The following is a 26972-nucleotide window of genomic DNA, read 5'->3' on the forward strand; positions in this document are numbered from 1 at the left end:
TCTCTCTCTCTCTCTCTCTCTCTCTCTCTCTCTCTCTCTCTCTCTCTCTCTCTCTCTGTCTCTCTCTCTCTCTCTCTCCAGAAAACCAGCCTGGAGTTCTACATTGATATCCATGCACACTCCACCATGATGAATGGCTTCATGTATGGCAACATCTTTGAAGATGAGGAGAGGTTCCAGAGACAAGCCATCTTCCCCAAGCTCCTGTGCCAGAATGCTGAAGACTTCTCCTTTGTAAGTTACCCTCTCCTCCCCTGCCTTGCCCTACCCTAAGGTCCCTACTGATATGCCCATTTACTCCCTTCCTTTTTCTTTTCTTCAGTTCAGTTCACATTCATACAAGTATTAATGCCCACCTTGTTCCCATCAAAAATGGGTTCTGGCAAGTGATGGAGGAAATATTGTTGGAGAGGATGAGTCTGGGGTGGGGGGGATGTGGAGGAAGGAGAGCTCTGATACTCCTGAACAGCTATTTCAATTTTATCTTCATCTTCCTTCAAAGTCCAGCCCAGAAGGAGAAACAGGTTTTGGAGGAAAAAAATATGAGGATTGGTTTTGGATTCTGAGAAAGCTAAGAGGCACGTGGGAGGAGATATTCTGGAGCCAGCTGGAGATGCGGGGCTGGAGCTTGGAAGAGAAGTTAAGAGATCTAAGTCTAGGAGAGCATCTGCATGGAGGTGGTCATTAAAGCCATGAGGACAGGAGAGAATCCTATAAAAGAGAATCTACTGTGGGAGAAGAGAATAAGCTAAGGAGAAAAAGCAAGACACAGGCACAAGGAAAAGGTGGAAGAGGAGGAAGAGGAAGAACACAAACTTCATGGACTCTCCACGGTGATTAAAAGAGATAATCCCTTTAAAGCTCTTTGCAAACTGAAAAGCACCACATAGAATATTATTTTTATGATTATTATTCTCTCTGAACCTCATTTTCCTCATATTTACAATAAAGAGGACATTCGGTGGATATTAAAGGCTTTTCTCCCTCTAAATCGAGGTACCTAATGAAGAGTTCAGTTGTTAAATTCATAAGTTTTTAGACATTGGTTTGGAAATAAAGTAATTTGTAATATCTTGTAAAAGCTGATAGAACATTTTTCACAATGCCACCTCATAACATGGAAAGAACAAAAAAAGTCAGCTTAAAAAAAAATCTTGGTGAGAGACCTAAAGGAAAGTCACCACGGGGGCATTTAAGGCTGAAACGGAAAGTTGCCCAAACAAACAAAAGATGGAAAAAAATCTGCAAACATATTTATAAGAAATTTTTTTCACCATCAAGGAGTGTGGGGTCAACAAACTTGAACTCCGGCACCACAGCCCTGTATGTCGTGCCTCTTGAGACAGAAACAACAATGAAAAAAAACAAAGAGGAGGAAAATAGCTAAATTATAAGACATAAACACCGAAGAGGTTACCATTTTTTGAACACTGAGGGACTGATCTTCAAGGTGTGAAGACTGGGAAGAATACCAAAGGTGTAGAAAAAAAAAAGCCCAGATCTTATTACTAACAAAAAACAAAACTGAGAGCACTTCAATGATGATGAACCCATCTGCCTGCTTTCTTACTTGAACATTTTTTAATGTGAATAATTTGTGTAGGCATCAGACGCATTCTTAGTAAAGGCATTAGAAAGGAACAGGCAGGTTTTCTCATGAGACACTCCGCAGAATCACAGATTTCGAGAGTTGGAAGGGATGTCAGTTTCCATCGAGTCCAAAGTGTACACAAATGAGTTCTCCATGTGAGATGCCCGTCAAAGGGTCATCCAGTCCCTTCCCTAAGACTCTTAAGGAGAGGAAACTCACTTCCTGTCGAGACCACCCATCATTCCCCTTTTGAATACCTCCAACTGTTGGATTTTTCCTGACCTCTTTGTAATTTCCACTCATTGTTTCTGATTCCATCCTCTGGAGCCAAATGGAACAAATCTCATCCCTCTTCCACAAGACATCCCTTCAGTGACTTGAAGACACTGTCATGTCCCCTCTGAATCTTTTCTTCTTCGGACCAAACTTCCTTATAACCATGGCCTCAAGGTCCTTTGCCACCTTGGTTGTCCTCTTCTGGGTACTGTAGCATCCATGATCCTGAGAGGGGTCAAAGCTGCCCCCCAGAACTCCAGGAGTTCTATGGAATTCTGTGAGGCAGCTTTGACCCCCCCTCCCCCCCAGGATCACGGATGCTACAGTACTTTCCAATTGATCATGACCTCATTCAGTGAGCTTCTGATCATTGGTATCAACCAAGACAAGTCAGTAGGGAGAGGTTCACGCAAGGTATCTGCTTGCTCTTGACACAGAGCAGAGATAGAGTCGAGTCTAAGCCAAAGAATGATCTCCTGTAGGTCAGAGGTTCTTAACCCAGGGTCTCTGAACTTTTACAAAATGTTTCCATGACCATATTATCAATATAATTGGCTTCTTTTGAAATCTAGGTATTTTATTGTATGCATTTAAACACATTGTTCTGAGATGAAACCCATATGCTTTGCCAGATTGCCGCAGGGATCCATGACTCAAAAAAGGTTAGGAATCCTTGCATGTAGACAGTGAGGACTAGATGCTTCATGTTTCTGTTGAAGTTGACATTGTTCTGGGGCAGCTAAAGGTTCAGTGGCTAGAGAGCCAGGCCTGGAGATGGGAGGTCCTGGGTTCAAATTTGACCTTAGTCTCTTCCTAGTTGTTTGACCCTGGGCAAGTCACTTAACCCCTGTTGCCCAACTCTTACCACTCTTCAGCCTTAGAGCGAATATGCAGTACTGGTTATAAGATAGAAGCTAAGGGTTAAAAAAAAAAGAGGCCTTTGACCTGGCTTTATCAAGTCCTGGAACACTAGAGCCTCCTGAATGAGATCCATAGTTATTATTTAAAAAAAAAAAAAAAACCTTGCCTTCCATCTTAGCATCCATGGCAGAAGAGCAGTAAGGGTTAGGCATCAGGGGTTAAGTGACTTGTTCACGGTCATACAATTAGGAAGTGTCTGACACCAGATTTGAACCCAGGACTTCCCATCTCCAGGCCTGGCTCTCAATCCAATGAACCATATCCATAGTTATTCTAATGAGTTTGGCTCAATTATGTTTATACAGGAAAAACCAAGAGGTTAAAGAATGTTTATAGCCTGAGTGCAGAAGCTGGGCCATCTTTAGAGCTTGTCTAGCAGTCTAAATTGCCTTTGGGAAATTGCAAAGTTCTTTTAAAGATTCTAAGCGTCTCTGGGAAACAAGGTCCAATCTTCTTCAGTGGCTCCGTGATGGAGCACCATAATCTCTGAAAGACTGAAACAGAAAAGGGATAATAGAGAGGTACATGGCGGTGTGAGGAGCTGTGATGCATTAAAATGAGAAAAAGTGGAGGAAGGGGAGTTAGAAAAGAAATGAGTGAAAGAGAATGGTGAGCGGCTAGTAATATAGGAAGAGCAAGGGATGACTGGTGGGCAGCCCAAGTGTTCCATGGAATCCTTCCAGTGGCAAGAGGAAGTAGAGAGAGCCCCCAACGGATGGTTGTACCCTCTGGGACAAAAAAAGTCAAGAGTCACAGAGAACGGGAATGGGCAGATAAGGATGGGTCAAGATCTGTGTCCCTAAAGGAAATGTCCACATCAATGAACTCCCAGGGCCACAGTAGGTGACGTCATTTACAAGTCATTGCCCTCATTGTAGCCTCACGGTGAGCTCCCTGAAAGCAGGAATTGCAATTTGCCTTTCTCCATGTCCCCAGCATTTAGCACAGAGCCTGGCACATAGTAGGTGCTTTAAAGATGCTGCTTGACTTGACTTTGACTTTTGAGAAAAAAGAATCCAAAAGCAGAAGAGGAATTGGAGGCACTGGCTTCATCTTGCCACTCTGCCACTCCGTCACCCAAAAGCTGGATGAGACCTCATCCAGTCCAAGGATAGGTCAGGTTGCATACTTTCCCAACACCTGTTTTACCCCCAGATTTAACCATGTCCCAATTTCTTCAGGTCCAAGCCCAAACCTGTTAATTCTTCCTTTGCTCTCTGTGGTAATAGCATCTAGAAGAAAATTAGAAAGTTAGACATTAGCTTGGTTTATAGATGAAGAGATGAGTCTCAGAGAAGGGAAGTATCATACCTAAAGTACACAGCTAGTAAGTGGTAAGTTGTGTTTGTTTTGTGCCCCTCCGCATACACCCCCAGCCGCCAGCTCTCCCAGTTCACTGCCCTACATTGTCTCCCCACAGTCCAGCACGTCCTTCAACCGGGATGCAGTGAAAGCAGGAACTGGTCGGCGCTTCCTGGGAGGCCTCCTGGACCACACATCCTACTGCTACACCCTTGAGGTGTCTTTCTTCAGCTACATCATTGGGGGTACTGCGGCGACTGTGCCCTACACCGAGGAGGCTTGTATCCTTTGCTGGGCTGCCCAGGCCTGTGGGCAGGACCACAGACCAGGATCAAATTGACCCCATATTTCACTTGGGGAAAGGACTGAGCTTGGAGGAGAGTATGCCTGTGAGCGGTTCTGATAGCCCACCCAGGGGTGATCTGAAAAAGTACTGTGTTTTCATGAGAGTTGACTGAGCTTGGCACTAGGCATGAATTACTCTATCCCTAAGTTCCCTACACTTGAGATCTCTCTCTCTTCTCCCCTCCTCTGTCCCTCTCCTCTCCTCTTTCTTGGTCCTCTTCTGTTTCTTTCTTCTCTCACCCTCTCCACTCCCCTCTCCCCTTCTCCTCCCCTCTCTTCTCCTTTCCTTTCTTCCCTCCTATGTCCCTCTCCTCCCCTTCTCCTTTCTCTTCTCCCCTCCTCTGTCCCTTTCCTCTTTCTTGTTCCTCTCCTCTCTTTCTTCTCTCTTCCTCTCCTCCATTCTCTCCCTCTCCCAATTCTCCCTGAGTTTCCTCTCCTCCATCTTCTTTTATACTCTCATCTCTGGAAGAGAGCTCAGAGGTCCTCTAGCCCCATCCCATCCACTAACTCGGCCTGACTGAGGACTTTTTTCAGAGCAACCCAAGATCAAATCAGCATTTTTTGACTGCCCAGTCTCACTATTGATTCATGGGGAATTTGCAACCCACAATGGCCCCCAGATCTTTATCAGATACTTGCTGTCTGGCTCCCTCTCCTTCCCTGTGCTTGCAAAATTGACTTTTTGAACTTGTATTCTCTTTGTTGAGGGAACATAGCGCGAGATTGCAAACTCTGTGCTATACCTGTATAGGAACAACCACATTCTGATTCAAGGCCCTTCACCATCCAGGCTCCTCTCCTCTGGGCATTCTCCAGCTTATCACTCTCCTTTGTAAAAGAAGGAAGGTCAGATCCATAGATACAATTAAGCAATGACATCTTTGGGCATATTAAACCCAGGATGAATTTAAGATCAAATACCATTTCCTACAGGCTACCCACTAACAGCCTCAGTGCTCTCTCTCCATCCCTGGCCATCTGCTGGGTTTCCATGGCAGCCAGAGGCACAGGTATCGAGGCAGATAGTTATTGCTATAGATTGACTTAAGGGGGGCAGCGAGGTGGTGCAGCAAATTGAGAGCCAGGCCTAGAGTTGGGAGGTCCTAGGTTGGCATCTGGCCTCATTCTCTTCCCAGCTGTGTGGCCCTGGACCAGTCACTTAACCCCCATTGTCTAGCCCTTACTGCTCTTCTGCCTTAGAACCAATACTTAGTGATTCTAAAACTGATAAAGGTTTTAAAATATCGGTTCTTCTTCTCTCCTCTGTGTCCCTACTGGACGTGGGGCCTGGGAGGACAGGAGGCTGAGCAATGGCCCTAAATGTCATGTCTGGGTCTGTCTAACCTTAATTGGCTCTTTGACTGTGGAGAGTTGACTTCCTCTTTCTGGGCCTTTGGTTTCCACTGATAATAAAGACAAAGGAATCTCTGAGGTGTCTTCAGGCTCTCCTCTTCCATGTTCTAGGGCTCCTCCCAGCTCTGCCCTTCTCTCCCTTTGGGGATGACCATAAACGAAGAGAAGGAGGGAGACAGAATCTGCAGCCCATGACACGATGCAGAGGGAGGAGATGCAGCCCAGGGGGCAAGCCAGGGGTCTTGGGAAGCTGGGGATGCCCGTGGCAATGATGGGGGATTAGGAAGAGGGAAGCATTGGGGAAGAAATAAGAGTTTTGCTTCAGACCTGTTGGGTTTATGATGTGCTGAGGAGGCAGCAGCATGGAGCCTGGATCTGTGAGGAGCCCCAAAGATGAGCACCCCACGAGGATGCCAGCGAGGATGCCTTCCCTTCCCTTCCCATCGCCGACGTGGCTCCCAGTGCATTGGGCTGCGCAGTTGAAAACCTGGATGGGCCTTCTTCCTGGGACCAAAATAGCATCAGGTCTGAGGACAAGTAATGCTAATTCTGCTCCATTCTGTTCAATCCACTTCTGTTCCACAAGTGATTATTAAATGCCTGCTGTGTGTAATGCTCTGGGTGCTGCCCTGGAGGAGGTGCAAGCCGGAGATGAGATTTCTCTTCCCTCTTCTTTGTCTCGTAGTCAATTAAGAATCAGTGACATTGGTGTTGTCCTTCAAGGCTTGCAAAACACTCTACCAACGTCCTCTCATTTCATCTTCACAGTAACTGCCTGAGGCCGCTAATAGAAGTCTCATTATCCCCATTTGTAAAGGAAGAAGTGAACTTGCCCAAAGTCACCCAGCAAATTAGGGCAGAGCCAGGCCGCAAACCCAGATCTCCTGCCTCCTAGACTGGTTCTCTCTCTGCCTCCCTCAAGCCCCCTGCCAACGTGATAGTTTTCCCATCCATTTGTTGGATGATCGGGTAATGAGGGCCTTTCCTGGTGGGAGCCTTGAGCAGCTATAATTAGGCTTTGTTAAAATGCTGATTAATAATGGCCTGCCTGGGCAAGGTGTACAAGGGGACTGGCAGCCTCTTTCTAGCTTTATTAATTATAATCTGTGGCAACCCAGGTTCAATTAACGTGCAGTTAACAAGGGCACGTGCAGTGTGGAGGGGATGATGATAGGGCCTTCTGAGGGAAATGCCCCAAAACGCAGGGCTCGAGCCACACGGCTTTGGTGACAGGCATCTTTTATTAGGTTGTCAAGCTGCATCAAGGCTTCGGAGGGGGCTAGAACCAAGAGTCACTGAGATGGACTCCTAACTCTGCAACTAGCTCACTCTGTCCCTTTTTTAGAAATGCTTACCCTCTCAGGCCTCAGTTTATTCCTTTATAAAATGGGGCTGGTATAGGAGGGAGAAAGAACTCAAGTTGCTAAGGACCCACCCAGCTCTGCCATTCCTTGTTCTTGGGCCCCTGTTAGCTGTGGCATTCTTTCTTCAAAGAACCTCCCAGCTCTGCCATTCCCTGTTCTAAGTTTCCTCTGAGCCTTGACATTCCCTGTTCTAAGATCTCTCCCAGCTCTGACATTCCCTGTTCTAAGTTCCCTCCCAGCTCTGATATTCCCTGTTCTAAGATCCCTCCCAGTTCTGACATTCCCTGTTCCAAGACTCCTCCCAGCTCTGATAGCTCTTGTTCTAAGATCCCACCTAAAACTGCCATTTCCTGCTTTGTACCCATTTGGGTTGGCTGTTCCATTTTTGCCCCATCCATGTCCCCTGGGAGACGCCTCAGCCTTTTTCTAGCCCTGCACTGATTTCCTTCCCCTTCCTCATCTGTCCTTAATCCTGGTCAGGCTCAGTGTGGGGCATCAAAGCTTTAGAGGGCTATTGATAAGCTGGAAAGTATCCAGAGGAGCGCTATCAGCATGATGAAGGATCTTAAGTCTAGGGCAAATGAGTATTGGTTAAAGGAACTGGGGATGTCCATCCTGGAGAAGAGAAGACTCCTGAGATCATGGTCTGTAAAGTGCTTGGAAGGCTGTCGGGGAAGAAAGATTAGCGGTGTTCTTCTTGGCCTCATGAGGCAGAACCAGGGGCAATGAGTACAAAAAGTCTCTGCCCTCAAGGAGCTCAGGGACCGATGAGGTAGACAACATAGAAACAATTATGTAAAAATAAGAGCATTGCTGCTGTTGAGTTTTTTCAGTCCTGTCTGACTCCTTGTGTTGGGATTTTCTTGGCAAAGATACTGGAGTGGTTTGCCATTTCCTTTTCCAGCTCATTTTACAGATGAGGAAAACTGAGACTAACAGGGTTAAAGGACTTGTCCTGTGTCACAAAGCTATTAAGTATCTGAGGCCAGATTTGAACTCTGGTCTTCCTGAGTCCAAGCCCAGTGCTCCACAGATTCAGGCTAACTAGAGCTAATCTGAGGGTGAAGGCACTGGCATTAAGAGGGATTGGGAAAGCCTTTAGGTGAGGGCATGAAGCACAAGGTGGAGAAGAGGCATGGAGAGAGCCAGTGAAACTACCCAGAGTCAGGAGATGGAGGGTCTTAAGTGTGGACCAGCCGGGAGGGCCATTATTATTATACTTTTAAAGAAGAATGGACTGCCTGGGCAGGTGGTGGCCTCCTCTCCTGGGTGGCATCAGCAGAAGCTGGATGATGTCCTGTTGAGGATATTATAAAGGAGATTCCAGTTCAAGCATGGGCTGGGCTAGACACCGAGTTCCCCTCCAACGTTGCCATTTTGAGGTTCTTTGACTCAGGATGGGATTGGGTTCAAGGATCCCTTCCAGTCCCTTCAAGAGTGAAATCCTACAATTCTCTAAATCACTTCCAAGTGGTAACTTCAGAAATCAGGGATCCTGTGTCTAAATTCTACCTCTGCAATAGTAGGCAAGTGTCTTCACCTCTGGGCCTCAGTTTCCTCACATCTGTGAAAAAGAAGGATTTGGTCTTGATGGTCCCTATGTTCTCTACCCCCTCTGGATTGCTGAACCTAAACTGTATTCTTCCCCCAAGAGCTTGGACTTCCCCCATCCCTCTTGGACTGTTTTCTCCTGTGGCTTATTTTTAGCTGTTCACTCTCTCTTTATTTCCCTTTGTCTAAGTCTTTGAAACCTGTGCTCTTTCTCTCTCTCATTCTTTTTTTTTAAACCATTGCCTTCTATTGATTCTAAGGCAGAAGAATGTTAAGGGCTAGAAAGTGGGGGTTAAATGACTTGCCCAGTGTCACTCAGTTAGGAAGTGTCTGAGGCCAGATTTTAACCTCAAATGTTGCCTCTCCAGGCCTGGCTCTCAATCCATTGAGCCACTTAGCTCACCCTCTCCCCCTGGCCCCACCACAATCTCTTTTAATGCTGTTCCTTTGTCATTCTCCCCCATCCAATCCTCAACAGTCTCTAAGATTGTGGTCATAGACATGTTTCTAGGATCTTCCCCCATACACGCCTCCTTATTGGATTTTGAATTGGTTTTAGCAGCCTTAGGTCCATTTTACAGATTTGAGACATCAAGACAGAGGAGGGTGCATCGAGCTACACCAGTAGAAAGAAAGATCTTGCCACAGGGCACTTCCCCGTGATGGAAAGTGCTTGGCCTCCTGCTCTCTGCCCTCAGCCTTCCCTGGTCCCGTTCTGTAGGTGACTCATGAGCACTGCTGTGCATGATGGATGAGCCCGTCTACTTTCCTGTCAGCGGCAAGAGATGAGTAGCTTTGGCCTGAGCCTCCGAAACCATCTTTTGCCTGCTGTTGGCAATGTTAATTAGCTGTGGTAATTGGATGCTTTGATACTTGAAGTGACTCAGTACAATCCAACTTCTCCCTTGGAAAGCCAATATTATCTCTGCGTTTGGCAGCAAGAATGGCTCGCCTTCCAAGGGAGCCCTATGTTTGTGATCTTGGAAGATGTCACTGGTAGAATCATCAGCCGTGCTCACAGTAACCCCATTCCCATCTGAGCCTCTGGCATAAGAGTGAGAGCCAGGACTATTCCTGGGGTGAAGGGAGTAAGGGGGAGCGGGAGGCCTTGCTTCTAGTCTGCCCACAATGATCTGTGTGGTGGGGAGGAGACAGTAAACTCCTTTAGGGAGGATGGAGGCCCTTCTATTATTGTATCTACCATCCACTTAGTCTTCCCTATCATTTTTTTTATTCTTCCTGGCTTTAATCAGCAGAGGAAACTTCCAGTATGAAAACTCCCTATTCCAATGCAAATCAGCCACCCACAGCTTCCAGAAAAGGCTGGGGCCCCAAGAGGTTAAATGATCTGTCCAGAGACACACAGACAATATGTATTGAAGGAACTCAGGACTTCCAGACTTAAAATGCAACCCCTATGTGCCACAGCCACTGATGATGATGATGATGATGGGAATGATGATGACAAAGACAATGCTGCTGATGTTGATGACAACGATGACAATGATGATGATAGGAATTATAATGATGATGACAACAAAGACAGTAATGATGATGGCAAAGGATGATGATGTCAATGCTGATGACAATGACAATGTAGCTGATGCTGCCAATGACGACGATGACAATGATAATAATGACAATGACAATAATAATGATGATGGTGATGATAGGAATGATGAAGATAACAAAAATAATGATGACAACAAAAACAATGCTGATGCTGATGACAATGATGATAATGATGATGAAGATGATGACAATGATAATGATGAAGATGATGACGACAATGATGATTATGATGGCAGTGATGATGATGACAGTGGAGGCAGTGATAATGATGATGACAAAGACAATGATGCTGCTGCTGCTGCTGTAGCTGATGCTGATGACAATGATGACAATGATGATGATGGGAATGATGATGATGACAACAACGATGATGACAAAGACAATGATGATGATGATGATGCTGATGACAATGATGCTGATGCTGATGATGACAATGATAATGATGATGATGGGAATGATGACAACAACAATACTGATGATGACAACAAAGACAATGATGCTGATATTGATGACAATGATGATGGTGATAGGAATTATTATGGTGATGGCAATAATGATGACAACAAAGGTAGTAATGATGACAGCAAAGATGACGATGATGATGTTGATGCTGATGACAATGATCATGTAGCTGATGTTGATGCTGATGACAATGATGACAGTGATAATGATGATGATAACAATGATGATTATGGGAATGATGGTGATGGCCACAATAATGATGATGATGACAAAGACAATGCTGCTGTTGCTGCTGATGGCAATAATGATGACAATGAAGGCAGTAATGATGATGACAACAAAGACAATGATGTTGATGACAATGATGATGTAGCTGCTGCTGCTGAAGACAATGACAATGATGACGATGAACACGACAAAGACAATGATGACGATGTTGATGACAGTGATGATTATAATGATGATGGGAATTATGATGATGATGGCAATAATGATGATGACAACAAAGGCAGTAATGATGATGACAAAGACAAGGATGATGACAGTGATGACAGTAATGATGATGGTAACAGTGATGAAAACGATGATGACAATGATGTTTGCTGACATAATGACTCTTCAAACTTTGCAGAACACTTGGAGTCATTCTTTTATTTAATCTTCATGTAGTCCTGAGAGGTAGACACACTAGGCATCATTAGCCTTATTTTACTAATGCTTTAGAAAGACTTCCTGGAAAAAGAAACTTTTTTTTGGTGGGGGGAGGGAAAGATTAACAAAATAAAATTATTTTTAAAAACCTCTAATGGGCAATTTTCACCATGAGGTTCCCACACAGATGATATTCCTGATTCCTAACATAGACAATTCATTGTAGAAATATTCAGGAACAACTGGATTTATAAATACATTTATAAACTTAGCAGTGAATCAGTACTTTTACTTTTTAAAAAAGCTTTACAAAGTTTTTATTGACAACACTTATCATCACATGTTAACTATTTCTCAACATTAACACCCAAATCCCATTAAGCACTTGCAATAATAACTTTTTTTAAAAGGGAGTTGAACAAAACAGTTAACTCCATTTGACAATGCAGAGAGAGGTAACTAGTTAATGCCACAATGGATGGAGTGCCTGGCAAAATCAAGAAGATCTGAGTTTAAATACTGTCTCAGATGATTACTAGCTATGTGACCCTGGGCAAGTCACTTAACCTCTATTTGCCTCAATTTCCTCATCTCTAAAATGGGGACTTTTGGGGGTCATTGTGAGGATGGAATGATTTAATATACTTAAAGCCTTGGTTCCATTTAATCTCACAATATCAATTAGCTTTTACAAAGAGATATTTGCCTCAAACATATAGCACAAAAAGAAGAAGAAGAAACATTTCTCCCAATACTTTGGGAACCTACTCTCCTCCAGGCCATCTCCTTCTCTGGAGGAAGCAGGATCAAACTTAGATCAGTATCTACAGGGCATTGGTCCTACCAAGTTTGCGTCCAAAGGCAGCAGCATCACTCTGAGATGAGTTCTCTTTGCAGTTGCCACAAGGCTTCCCGAATGTGACTGCTTGCTCCTTAGCACATCAAATGCTTCACTGGATGAAAACCAAGCCTCTGAAATGCCAACATGCCCAAGCACCCTCCTGACCTTTCAAAACTCACAAGATCAGAGACTCTAAACTCTTCATCCATAATGGGAAAGAGTAAGTGAAGAGGCTAAGGACTGAGGTCTGTTTTGGCTACATGGCCTTGATGGGGAGGAGACCCCAACAACTTCGCTTATAGCATCATTTCTCAACAAGTGTCATGAATGAAGAAATCCAACCATAAGGGCAGACAATAAAGAAAATGGCCAAAGCCAAGGACGACTCAGTCTTGCTGAAGATACCCCATTTCCAATGACAAAATCCAACTTCCCATCCACTGTACCGATTAGCCAAGAGGGACTGGTTTCAGGATATCACCTTCCATTCCACAGTCTCTCTGAGGTACTTCTATTCCAGATCCTTATAAACCTCCCCAAAATGGGCTCTCAGCATCTCCACCTGGGGAAGCTCTGCCAGAGGGAGGCATTCAGAATCAGACACAGGCACCATTCCAAGTCATTCTAAGGTTCAGCATTCCAGGCATGGTTTCTAAGACTTAGTGATTCTATTATTCTAAAGATTCTGTGTTTTACAATATGGGACTCTATGAGCCAGAGGCAGTATGTTCCTTAGATTTCGTGAATCTAAATTTCTGTTTTTAAGATATGGTAATCTAGGATTCTAAAATTTTATTTCTAAAATTTAGCTAATAAAATTTTCTCTATCAGAGATCCTTTGTCTCAGATTCTGATGGAGCAAATTAGATGGAGGAGGAAACTGGCTTCTTCAAAAGGAGTAGACCCAATTCTTCCTCCCCAACACCCTCCTTCTCTCTCTCTCTCTGTCTTTCTCTCTCTCCCCCTTTCACACACACACACACACACACACACACACACACACACACACACACACACACAGCTCTCCCTGGCCTGGCCTCTCCCACTGTGCTGATGGGCAAATATTTATCTAGTGTTTATTCTTGGATTTTTTTCCCTTCTGCATATCAGTTGAAAATTCTAAAAATATATTCCCCCAGCAGGGGAGCGGCCTCTGGCCATCAGGAGGGAGGCAGGCGCTGCGCTAACTACAAACGCCATCCGCCATCCATTCTGAAGCCAGGGCCCAGGTGGGAAGACAGAGTCAATTTCCAAAGTCATAGAGAACCGCCATGGGAAAGGGACTAGTGGAGGGTGTCCAATTGCAAGTGGCGGAGGGTGGGGGAGCCCTGGAGAACAAGGAAGCAGGAGATGGATGTTCTCTTGTGTGAGAAGTGATTCTGAGACAGACAGATGGGCTGTAAATACCGTCTCCACCCCAAGGACACCTGGCAGCGGAGGCAGCTTGCTGATTGAAGTGGCACTGGCACACGGGCAGGTCCTGTGTGCCAGGGCGAGGTAGAAGCTTCTGGGAGTGGGTAGGACGGCCACTGCATGGGCTGCAGGTGTGGGCCAGGACCATCTTTTAGACTCAGAAGGTAGGGAACTCTGAGATCCGATGGTCCAATCCCCTCCTTTAGCAAAGGAAAGAAGACCTTGCCCAAGGTCATAGATCTAGTAAATGGCAGAGCCAGAACCTTGAACACAGGACCCTTGACCATTTTTGGATCCCTCATGCCCCAGTCCTCTGAAGGAAAAGGTTCCCTTTGGGTCGTATTAAGACCCAGCTAGAGACAGGAGCCAGAAGACAACCTCTTCCACCCCTAGTTAGGATGTGGGTGATACAAGGCAGAAGGAGATCATAGATTCAAGTAGAGAGGAATCTTGGATGTAGGAGAGATCAGGGAAAGCTTCAAGGAGGAAGTGACAGCTGAGAGCTTTCAATAACTCCTGGCTCTAAGCCCAAGGCCGTACTCTGAAACACTGCTACATTTTAGCCTTAGAACCTTAGCCAAGGCATTTGCCTCAGTTTCCATCTTTCAAAACTTGGGGTGCCTTGCAGACCAAACCCTCTGACCAGGATGCACTCTCCTCCCCCCCTCCCCATCTCCAAGCTGGACAAGGGTCCAGCTTGTATTTTTGCCCACTCTTCTTCCCCATGAGATTTCTACTTTCTTTCCTATACGTTCTTGCTTTGGGGGAAAACAAGAAACATGGAGACTCTCAGCAGCCCTGTGGACTGAGAGCCTGACTACCAAGAGGCCCGGAGCTGGGCAGGCCTCAGAAGCATCCCACTGACCACTGGCCAAGAATCTCTTCTATAGCATCTCTGATGGGTTGTTAGCCAGCTTCTTGGAGATGTCCAGTGATGGGGAGATCCCTCCCTCCCCAGGCAGCCTCGGCCACTTGAGAGAAGTTGCAGAGTGACAGAATTTGAGTCGTGGGAACCCCTGAGTCCATCCAGTCCTCCGCATGTGAGAAAGGAGCCCCCATTGGAACACATGTACCAAATGGCCTGACATCCATCCTTTGCGTGGCTACCTCCAGTGAGGGAGCGCCCAGCTTCACAGGGCCCATTTCGGGCTCCCTGCTGCCCTCTGGGGTCAAACAGAAGAATAACATGGTACCAGGTGCTGTGTGAAGAGAGAGATTTTGTGGATCAGGGAAGGGGGAAGAGAATCAGCATTTTCATCGCCCCTACTAAGTGCCAGTCACCGATCTGAGGGCCTTTTGTTGCTGTTCCAGGCACAATTTTGTATCAGACAATGTTTTTAATTGATTACTTAATTTATGATCGGTAATAGGACTTGGTACTTTGAGAGCTGGTCTTTGGAGGCAGCGAGACCCAAGTCTCTGATCCGCCCTGGCCGTGCGGGTCCCAGTGACCTCTTAAAGAGGATGAGAGAAATGAGCTGCCTTCTGCCAAATCACCTCGAGCGAAACACTCAAGACCTGCCTAGTGCCTCCAGCTTCCTTCTCTGTGATGGGCCCTATCTATCCATCCATCTATCTATCTATCCATTCATCTATCTGTCTATCTATTTATCTATCCTATCTTTCTGTCACCAGTCTATCTACTTATCCATCATCTCTCCATACACCCATCTCTCCACCTATCTAAACATCTATCCATCTATCCATTTATCTGTCTATCTATCCATACATCAATTTCTCTATCTATCTTGTCTGTCTGCCTATCTATCCATCTGTTTGTCTATCCATCTACTTAGCTATCTATCCCTCATCTATCTTTCTGTCATCAGTCTATCCATCCACCTATCTATCTATTTATCTTTCTGTTCATCTACCTATTCATCTACCTATTCATCTATCTATCCATCTGTTTATCTATCTATTCATCTACCTATCTATTGCTCTATCTATCCATCTATCTGTCCATCTCTTTGTCCATCTATCCATCTATTTAGCTATCTATTCATCCGTTTGTCTATCAGTCTATTTAGCTATCCATCCTCATTCATCCATCCATCCATCTATCTATCTATCTATCTATCTATCTATCTATCTATCTATCTATCTATCTATCCAGCTCTCCAATGACTCTGGCCCCCTTCCCCTCCTCATGTCTTAGGCAAATATAATTCACTGGACTGAGAGGAGTAAAGAAACCTAGTAAAACCCACTAAACTCAGGGCTCTGGTAGAGAGAATGTTGGCTTTGTAGTTGGAGGTCCCGAGTTAAAAGCCCAACTTTGACACTACTTTGTGTGCCTTTGGCCAAATCATTCTCCCTATCCAAGCCTCAATTTCTTTATCTGTAAAAAGAGGTTGTCAAACCGGAAAGTCTCTAAGACCCTTCTAGCTCTCCATCTGCCATCTGTATTATGACTTCTAGATCTTAGAATCAGAGAATGTCAGAGGCAGAGGACAGCTTAAGGAATGTTTGGTTTGACCTTCTCATTTTACAAAGGAGGAGACTGAGGCGTTGACCAAAGTCCCAGCAGGAATCCAGAATTAGAACTGAAATCTGGTTCAGAGTCTTGAACGTCAGTGTTCTTTTCCCTGGGCCTCAGATTAATTGCTCACCATTTCCCTGGAGCTTTTTTGTTCACTAAGCACTTGACAGCCATTGGTTCTGGCCCTGGGAGCTACGTGCTACTTGGTGTAATTCTCCTCATTTTACAGGTGAGGTAACTGGGGCCCAGTGAAGTGAGGGGGTTCCCCTGAGGCCAGAGATAACCATAGGAAGTGGACAGGATTCCAACCCAGCTTTCCCCTGACTCTGGGTCCAGGGTTCTCTCCGCTACAGTCCAAGAGAAATGCCCTCCTTCACCAGTCCGAATGACTACCCACGTGCCCCTCCACCTCAGATCTTGGAAATCTTGGATCTCACCCCTTTGGGTGCCCATTTGAACCCCAGAATGCTTCCAAACAAGCCCTGCCTTGGGGGAGGGCCACCATTTTGGCTAGGCTTAGTACAAAAAGTGAAGGTTTACAGCCCAGCAGTAGGGCCTAACTAGCGCGCCGTCACTGCCAACCTCCCCCCCAGCCCCGGCCCCCTGTTATTTATTCCTGCAGCTTGGAAAGCCTCGCACAAAATGATTTACTGCAAATGGGTCTGTTTGTTGGGCAAAGTGGGGGCAGTGAGGGGGAGGGATGGATGGAACATTTTCAATTAAAACAACCTGTCTTTGGAAAAAGATTTAAGATACAAGGGAGAAGGAGGCAGTGGCTTCTGTGGCTAGGAGACCTTTTAAGCCTGTAATGAGAAAAGCCCAAGATAAAAAAAAGCGGGGGAGAATATCTGGGGAAGAAAATGAGACAATAATCAATCTGAGTCTTCATCCCCAGAATTGGATGCATTTCCCTGTGTGTAGCTTTGGGGAAGGGCTAAAAACCTTCCAGTGACAGGGAACTCACTCCCTAACAATACAGGCCGCATGTAGAAAATCTCAGTGTCTTGGGGATGAGGAGGTGACAGTTGTTCCGTCCTCTTCCTTGGCCAGGCCTCATTGGAGGACTGTATCCAGTTCTGGGTGCCACATTTTAGGAATAATGTCGGTAAACCGGAGAATGACCCAGGGACGATAACCAAGATGGCAAAGAGCCTCGAGGCCATGACTCCTGAAGGTTGAAGGAATTGGGACAGAGGGGGGAAGACTCGGGGTACCTTCGAGTACTTAAAGGACTGGCACGTGCTAGAAGAATCACTCTTGTTCTGCCTCGCCCCAGAGGCAGTGGGGTAGGGAAGAGGTTAGGGAGAACGTTGCCGAAAGACCGATTTAGGTTGGACGTCCTGAAGAACTTGCTGAGCGTCAGGACTGCCCCCAGAGGGAGTGGGATGCTGGGAGAAGGCAGTGCCTCCTCTCTGGAGGTTTTCCAGCCCAAGACGGATGACCATTAGTCAAGGATGCCACCTTTGGGAGAAGATTTAGAGTAGAGGCTGCTGAGGTACCTTCCGGCTGTTGGCGTCTATGGTTGACTTGGGAACTCTGATCCAGCAGCACCTGGCCTCGGTGGTCGGGGCTTCCCTCTGACCATGCCCCCAAGGCGTGGGCAGCCCCGACCCTGTCTGTGATTTTCCTTTTGCTTTAAGATCTCTTTTCCCCGAAGGTTCCTTAACAAGAGAACGCTCAGATATGAAGCTGGGGCGGAACGTGGCTCGGACCTTCATGGACTACTATCGCTTGAACCCCTTCGGGGAGAAAGTGCCCTTTCCTGTTCCCAGGCTCAGGTAAGGGAGAGCGTGGTTGGGGGATCCAGCCACGGCATCCAGCTTGGCCATGGCCAGCCCCGAGAGGAGCTGGGACAGCCCAGCCAGCCTTTATCGACTAAACCCTTCCTGTATAGCACGGCCTCTACTAAGGGCCGAGGGCGTCAGAGGAGCAAAAACAGGAAGATCTGTCCTTGGGGGACTCACTTTCAAATGGGGAGACCATACTTACAAGGCCCATGCAGAGGAGATGAAGGTAATCTCAAAGGCCTGGTTAGGAAGGCCCTTTTCCTTCTGAGAAAGGCTAGATTTGAGCTGAGTCCTGAATGAAGCTGGGGAAACTGAGGCAAGTAGAAGTCAGGGCACTCGACACAGAGCTAGAGGGCAGCTGGATAGCTTAGTGGATGGAGAGTCAGACTGAGAGATGGGAGATCCTGGGATCAGCTGTGTGACCCTGGGCAAGTCACTTAACCCCCACTGTCTAGCCCTTACAGCTCTTCTCCCTTGGACCCAACACGTAGCATCAATTCTGAGACAGAAGGCAAGGGTTAAAAAAAGCACAGGGATCAGTCAATGCAAAGGCATGAATGTAGGAGATGACGAGGGATGATTGGATGGGGGCAGCCATGACCAACACTGGAGAAGGGCAGTCACTGGGCTGGCACCGCCATCATTTTTTTCTCTTAAATCTATTTTATGGATCAGTTTTATCTTTTGTTTTTCTATCGCCTACATTTCCTCCCGCGTGATTCCCCTGCCCTCCTCCGAAGCACCGTACCTTATAGTTAGGAAGGAGAACAAGAGGAATGGGGTGGGGGGAGCTCCACAAAACGAACCCAAATATCAATGAAGACTGCCTGGATTCTTTACCTCTGGTTCCCCCACCTCTGCACAGAAGCAGCGACTCCCACGTCGTAAAGGGTCCAACTTAGGCTCAGCTTCTCGTTCACAGAATCTGAAAAGCAGAGACTAGAAGCCAGAACAGAGAATGTCAGAGCTGAGAGGAGCCTTGCGTATTGGCCATGTTACAGATGGGGAAACCGAGGCTAAGACAGAGAAAAGGACTTGTCACAAGATGAGGCAGCAGCCTAGCCTGGACGCAGTGCAGTCAGGGAAGGTTTCAGGAAGTAGACAGAACCAGCCTCGAGCTGAGGGCAAGGATGACACGAGGTTGCCAAACCACCTCCTCTGAGGGTGGAAAAGGCAAAAGAAGCCTGAAGCTAGAAAAACTGGGTTAGAATCTTATCCCTGACCCTGGAGCTTGGGCAAGCCATGGAACCTCAGATCCTCAGTTTCTTTATCTCTGAAATGGGTCAACACTTGCCTTGCAGAGTTTAGGGGCCCACAAGTCCACAGAGATAAAGTGTGCCGAGGGCTTCACTCTGGGGGCCTTGCAGGGCTCTATAAGTAATAATAACAATCGTCATTATAATGATGATCATTAAGATGGGAATAATGAGCCTCTCCGTCCCTGAATCCTGGGAGGAGGAGACTGTAGACAAATATTAGAGCCATGGAAATAAGAGGCAGCACAGTGCACTGCCAGAGTCAGCCAATCAGGGATATTTAATAGCCTCAGTATCTCCAGCTGTGAAATGAGTTGAAAAAGATGATTCCTAAGAACTTTTCTAGCTCCAGATCCATGATCCCATTGTATCCTCCCTGCCTCAGTTTCCTCAGCTGTGCAATGAGGAGGTTGGTCTTCCTGGACTCTGAGAGCTGTGATTAGGCCTTCATACCTGATTGGCCTCTAGATTGGCCCCTGGAGGCTGAGACAGAATGCCCTGCTCTTTCCCCAGGTCCCTTCTTCAGCCCCTTCACTGCCTTCAGGGCTGGCTCTGTGGCTTCTGCTGTGACTCTGTACCCTCCTCTGGCCTTCCTCCCTCCCCCTCCCTCTGCCTCCAAAGAGCAAATGATAGGACGGGAAAGAAGATTTTTAAAGAAAATGATAGGTTTTGCCCAAGAACTAATCGCTGACTTATTTTTCCCATCTCTCTTGGGAATTATGAGATCTTAGGGTCACCCCCTGCACCTGGCATTATCAGGGGGCCAGGGAGGAACCACAGCATCTTGGACTTGCCTGAGAGTGGGGGCAGGAGGCAAGGAGACGAGGAACTGCTGCCCCCACCACCCACCCACCCGTTTCGACCCACAGCCCTTCCCTCAGCAGTTGCCTGAGCTGGGACAGAGGAAGGACAGCTGGAGCCGTTAACTGGGCTCAGGTCCCTCATTTGGACACTGGAGCGATCTTTAGGGTGGCGTCCAGTTCTGACTCTCACTGCTCAGGAGGTAATGCTCCTCTTATCCTCATTTTTTAAATGAAGAAAGTCAGGCTAAGAGCCAGAAATCAACTTGCCCAACGGGAAGACACAGGGAGTATCAGAGATGAGACTGAACCCCAGCTCAGATTTGGCGCATCATTGACAGAAATGTTAAGTAGCCCAGCGCCAAGCCCAGAGCCCCAGGGAGCTCCCCTGGAGACATCCCATTACAGAGACTCTGAATTACTAAGGAGTACTCTTTGGTCATCCCAAGCACACCAGCCAGCCAGCCAGCTCTGAATCCTCTCATTGTACTAGCCCACACCGAATCATCAGCCAAACATGCATTTATCTTTGCCACATGGGGCAGTTGGCACTGTGGATGAAATGCAGGACCTGGACTCAGGAAGATCTGAGTTCAAATCTGGTCTTAGACACTAGCTAAATGACCCTGGGCAAATCACTTCACCCTATTGGCCTCAGTTTCTTTGTCTATACAGTGAGCAAGAGAAGGAAATGGTAAATCACTCTATTATCTCTGTCCAGAAGACCCAAATGGTTAGCTAGGTAGCTCAGTGGATTGAGAGTCAGGCCTAGAGAGAGGAGGTCCCGGGTTCAAATCTGGCCTCAGATACTCCCTATCTGTGTGATCCTAAGCAAGTCTTTTAATCCTCATTACCTAGCCTTTGCCACTTTTTTGCTTTAGAATCAATACTCAGTATTAATTTTTAAGAAGAAAAATTTTAAGGGAGAGAGAAAGAGAGAGAGAAGACAGACAGAGACACACACAGAGAGACAGAGAAAAGGAGGGGGGGAAGGAAGGAAAAGAGGAAGGAAGGAAGGAAGGAAGGAAGGAAGGAAGGAAGGAAGGAAGGAAGGAAACAAACCAGATGGAGTCATAGAGTCAGAAGAAGTAAAACAACTCAACAACATCAAGTGTCAGATATTCTGCTAAGCCCTGGAGATATAAACACAAAAGTGGCACAATTCCTGTTCTCAAGAAACTTTCTCTTCACAAGAATAGTCTGAGACACATTCTAATAACTTCACTTAAGTTGAAGTATACTGGATCTCTAGCATTTCATTCATCAGCTAGCTCAGTCATCCTATTCAAAAAGGAAATGAGTTGAGTCTGGGATTGCCTGTTCCTGAGGTAGCCTGGTTGGCTCTTTGTAATCTCCATTTGCTCTCTCAAGGTTTGTGAACTGTTTTCCTGACTGATCTGCTCTAGAATCTTCCCAAGATACCAAGCTCACTAGTCCAGAGTTTGCAGGCCTGGTTCTCTTTGACCCTTTTGGAAGGAGAATTCTCCTTTCTCCATATTTGTAGCACCTCTCCAATTTCCCATGGCCTTTTCAGTATCATTAAGTGGGTCAGCAATCCCATCTGCCTATTGTTTAGAAATCATCCATGTTGCTCATCTGGGCCAGATGATTTGAATTTATTAAGGACAGCTGGGTGCTTCTTACTATTTCCTTCCTTATCTTGAGGATTTCCCTTGTTAGTAATTTTTTGTTGTTATCTTTCTACCACAAAGGTCCTTCTCCTAGCCAAGAAAACCCAAGGAAAAGAAATCAACAGCATTTCCTTCTTTCTGTTAACATCTTATCTACCTACTTTAAAGATCTTCTCTCTCCTTTGATCCTTCTTCCTCTTCCCAATATAGATTTTTTAAAAGCTCAAAACCTTTTTGTTGTCCCTTGCTCCCCTGACCAGTCTCAGCTCATTCTGAAATTTTGGTACTGTAACATAATTTTATATCTTTTGTTGATTAAAAAGTATTAAATCTTTCTTCTCATCCTCCCATTGGGAAAAATAGAGAAGAAAAATAAATTCTTTAACACAAACAAAATACTTAAGCAAAACAAACTTTACCATTGACCAGGCATAAAAATATATATCTCATTCTGTACCTTCACTCCACTCTCTACTAAGAAATGATTGCCTTGCTTTTTTCTGGCTCTCTGGAATTATTGTTGATCATTAGATTGATTAGAGGTCTTCTAAATTCTTACTTCAGTTGAGGCATGATAGATTTTTGTTCCATCCTCTTATTTTAATTCTGTGTAAATCTTTATGTTTCAAATGTTTTTTCTTGTAAACAATATATTGTTGGATTCTGCTTTCTAACACATTCTTGCTACCCTCTTCCATTTTGTGGGTGAATCATCTCATTCACATTCACAATTATGACCATTAATTGTATGTTTCTCTTTTGTATTCTATTATACTTTTCATTCTCTTGGCTTTTTCTCCTAGTTTATAAAGAAAATGAGGGTGCTCTAGGTTTTAGTGCAGTCAGCTTATGTTTGCTTGATCCTCTTTTCTTTCCAGAGCCCAATCACAGTTTCTTATAGTGACCAGGGAAGTCCAAGAAAAAGTCATAGTAAGTCACTTTTCCTGCCCAGGTCTGCATAAGAGGACACAGAAAGATCTGTGGATATTTTAGTGACACTTCATATTTTGTGACTTAGGGTCCCTCTCAATTTTGACAGTCTGTATTCTTTTAAGTCAGCTAGTCAATCAACATTGATTAAATGTTTATTTACTATGAGGATTTATTAAGTAGGGGGTATGTGTGATAAGACCCTATGATTTAGGAAGATCAATTTGACAGTTAAGTGTGGGGTGGGCTGGAATGAGGAGAGATTTGAAGCAGAGAGGCCAACCACTGGGTTATTTCACTAGTCAAAAGACGAGAACTTGTCCCATAGTGGTGTCATTGTAGAAAGAGAGAAGGAAACGAACCCGGCATGTCCCCTAATGATAATAAAACCCCTCTCAGCATGGGCATCCTATGTTCTAAGGTCTCTTCCAGCTCAGCGCTCTCCCAGGTTAGAGATCTATGAATGCAGCCTGTTTGCAGACCATTGTTCCTAGCAGATCCAGGGGTCTGGTTTCAGGCTCAGCTTAATGCCCTCAATCACTGTGTCCTTTTTCTCTCTCTGGTTTATTCCCCTTTGTAGGAAGGAAAGATCACCTCCGTTCAAGTGCCCACATGGTCGGGCCCCACCAGGGGCCCACATCAAAGGAGAAAAGAAGAGCTCTTTGAACCACAAAGACCAGTCACAGTCTTCATAAAGACCCAGAGGATGCTGGCAGGGGCCGGGAGAAGGGTCGCCTTTCAAAGCCAGCAGAGGCTAGAGGGTCACAAAGGAGGGTCCAAAAGAAGAGGCCCTCCTTCATTTCCCACATGAGGATTTCTGAAATAATAAGTAGCTTGGAAAGAAAGGGGAGAGATGGAGGGGGGGGTGGAGAAAGGCCACACAAAGATCTCTATTGATCCAAATATTGGCCAACCAAAAAGATAAGTTCTATACCTGTCCCAGGAAAGGTGTGTGTGTGAGTGTGTGTGTGTGTGTGTGTGTGTGTGTGTGTGTGTGTGTGCTTATGTGCATGTGTATCTATTTATGTAAGCATACATATATGCATATATATTTCTAAATCATATAAGCACACACTGAAAGGTAATGTGATTACAGGCCAGGCTTAGGTTTTATATAAGGCTGCATTTGAACAAATATGGTGGCAGTTTACTCCCGACTTTCCCTTTCACCGATAATAAATTAGATGCAGACCTTGAGTCCATTTGCTGATGAGCCAATAGAATTCAAATGGTATTCTCTGTAGCAGGATGACCCAGAACTCCCAGAGCTGCACACAGAAATCTCATCCAACTCTGGTCCTTGCCCTTTCCATAATGATCAGCTCCATAGTCACAAGACAATGGCTCAGCCCAAACCAAATACTGGTCAGGAGCTTCTGGCTTTCCCTGCTTGTCTCCTTCCTGCAGGCATCAACGGAGTTGGAGAGAGGCTGATGGCCCTTCTCAGGGCTGATGGCTGTAGCTGCTGCTGCTGCCACTCTCCAGCTCAGCTCACCTGGCTTTCTTTTTTGTGTGGCAAAAGAGCTGGGCTTGGGGCATGTCCCTCCCATTAGCTATACAATGGATCATTGATGAGACTCCCCCCTTTCATTCCAGAGCTTTCATAAGTTGCCTGCATTGCTGTGAATTGTCATTTTTTAAGCAAAGGATTCTGGTTCCCGCAGCTTTGTTAACTTCTGTATTGAGCACCCTAGCATGAAGCTCCCTCCCTCCAATTGCTCCTGAATTCCCTGGGCAGCTTATTTCAGACTTTGGCTTCTAATCCAACGTTGGTGGATCCTTCCAACAGGTCTCTTTTCTTGCTCATTGATCCCCAGCTCCCTGGGTCAATGCATAGCCTTTGCACAGATGGAGGCTTGGCACCAGTGCCCGTGTCCATACCTCCTTGGTCACATCCATGGCAGGTTCAGGGTGGGGGGAAGTGATTGTCGTCACTGGAAAAGATTGGAGAAGAGGGAAAGGAACAATCCTTCCCACATACCCACTCCTCCGGGGCCATGTTTGGAGGAGAGATGAATGGCAACAAAAAATATCCAAAGCCCCTTTCTTCCTCCACCTTCCCAGGGTGGTGGGGGTTAAGTGTTGGGTCTTTTTTTTTCTGCAAAGGAAAGTGCCTTAGTATGATGAATGTGGCCTCAACGGCTGCTGGCGGCTCCCTGTCTAGGTAAGCAGCAAGCTGAGTAATTGTGACAGCCGATAATTAAAATGACCTCGTGGAGACACAGATTAGGAGAAGTGCCAGGAAGCAGGGTGGAGATTGGCGAATGTGTCCTTTGAATTCATGCTGCATTCGTGGACAGCTCCTGTTGGGCGGATGTCCCATATTTCTGTTGAATATGTTGTTCAAAGTTGGCTATAGAAATTGAGAAAAAAATTTAAGTGTTTTCTTCTTGCATGATGGTTTTTAAACATTGATGCCAAGAGTCCTATGTTTATGGGCTCAGAAACACCTCGCTGTATATGCCCCTTCTCATGGGGCCCTTGTTCTGGAGGAAGTAGAATTAAAGCTGTTTGTGCACCAGTGACTTCTCCATGACTCTTCCTTCCCTCATCTCCTTCCTCCTATTTTCATTGGCCCCCTCAATCTCTTGACTCCAATGTAGAGTTTGCCCCCAGTTACCAAAGGGAGAGCCTTCCAACACTCTACTGGCAAGCTTCTGGATGAAAGGCTCTGTACAGCCCCTATTTAGGGTATCATATTCAATTCAAAGCCCCACATTTTGGGATGAGTGCTTTTTAACTAGAGGATCCATGGTGTGGGGGAGGAGGCTTTGAATCCACCAGTCCCTCCATCTAGCCATCTAGCCATCCATCAGCCATCCGTCCATTCATCCAGTCATTTAGTAAACATTTACCTAATGCTCACTGTGTTCAGAATTCTACACTAGGTGCTGAGGGAGGTTCAACATTTAGATGGCATGCCTCGTTCTCAAGAAACTTATAGTCTAATTATAACAGGATCAGATGAGAAAAATTGGTATGCTCCATTTAGCCTAAAGGAGTGTGACAGTTATTTCCAAGTATTTGAAGGGGTGTCATGGACAGAAGGGATGACTTCTGTGGGCAGAATCAGGAGATCAGGCTGAAGGATGCTGCCAAAAGGCCGATATAGATATCAAGTAAAGAACTTTCTCATAATCAAGATGAAAGGGTTGAAGGCAGAAGTGACAGAGCATTACTCCTATTTCCAGGTTCCTAAGTCCAGCCCTGCCCCTATTCAGTCACAAAAGGACTTAGCCCCCTTCTCTTCATGCCTCCCCAGGCCATAGGCAAACCCACTTTTCAGTGGCAAAACCTGAATCTATGAATCCCACTCTGGGGCTTTCACATTCTGTGGTAGGAAGAGAAGCTTGGACTCTAGTACTGGTTAGGGCTAAATGGGGATGAACCCATGGGGAAAGCTAAAGAGGAACAATTGTATATAACCAGAGGCTCCCACCCAGACTGGAAACCTAAATAAGAGTCTAAGGGCTTGCCCCGTCTTTGCTCGTAAAAGAGAATTCTTTGCTCTCTCTGAGTTTACACCTGTGAAAGGGAATTATTTATTCCCTTTGTCTATTTTGAGTTAACACTTTGGTTAACACCAACTTAAGTACCCCTACTTAGTACCTCACTAGACTGAAGACAGGATTAACTCTCCTCTGTCCACTTTTGGATTGAACCAACAAAAGTTTGAACTAGATGGAGGAGTTTGCAAGTCACTTATTACAATGGGTGACAACTCCAGAGACTTGTGAATCCTATGATCGGAGTTGACTCCTTCAGAGACCTTTGATAAGAGTTTACCCCTCCAGAAGAGAACTGGTCCCCACAAACACTGCCCGTAGGCAGTACTAGCACCATAAAAGCCATGAATCCTTTGGCTTGAGGCAGTCTTGTGCAGATAGTCTCCTGCCTGGAGAGAGTCTTGAGTCTTGACCCCTCAAAGAACCTCAGAATTCCAAAGCTGGAAGGGATCCTATGTATAACCCAGATTTGAATAGCCTATAAAACATCCCCAACCAGTAGCCTTGCCCTCAGGAGATCATACCTTAGCCTTATCCTAAATTATTGCCCTAAGTTTGTGTGCCCTGAGTCCCTCCTTCTGTCCCATCCTTAAATACTGTCTTTCTAGTACATCCTGACCCAGCATCCTGATCACTCCCCCAGCTAATGGTTTAGAGGTTGTACTTGATCATGAGCCCATTTGCTGCTCAGACGAGAACTATGACCATTGCTTCTATACCCAGGATTGCTCCAAGAGATGAGCTCAGAAGATATTGTTGACTTATACCATAACTCTACCAATCCAGAAAACACTGATTCAGCATCCCCTGTGTACCAAACTCTGCTAGGGAATGGACATGAAAAGAAAAAAAGATACTGTCTCTGCCCTATGGGAGCTTACATTCTATCAGAGTATAATCATGAGCATGGATGAAAAAGAATCTGGTGGGGAGTGAAG

The 26972-nt window shown here is 45.8% G+C and overlaps 1 protein-coding gene across 1 annotated transcript in view; it reads left to right on the forward strand.

The window, feature by feature from the left end:
- Window positions 1-23223, forward strand: part of AGBL4 (AGBL carboxypeptidase 4) — a 918272-nt gene extending 895049 nt beyond the window's left edge. The window contains exons 9-12 of the mRNA XM_044674812.1: window positions 82-234; window positions 4209-4371; window positions 17806-17902; window positions 23109-23223. Coding sequence (XP_044530747.1) covers window positions 82-234; window positions 4209-4371; window positions 17806-17902; window positions 23109-23223 — 528 coding nt within the window. The remainder of the gene's footprint in view (window positions 1-81; window positions 235-4208; window positions 4372-17805; window positions 17903-23108) is intronic.
- The last annotated feature ends 3749 nt before the right edge of the window (window positions 23224-26972 follow it).

Source organism: Gracilinanus agilis, chromosome 4 (genome assembly GCF_016433145.1).
Source record: "Gracilinanus agilis isolate LMUSP501 chromosome 4, AgileGrace, whole genome shotgun sequence".
In the NCBI taxonomy this organism is placed as follows: domain Eukaryota; kingdom Metazoa; phylum Chordata; class Mammalia; order Didelphimorphia; family Didelphidae; genus Gracilinanus; species Gracilinanus agilis.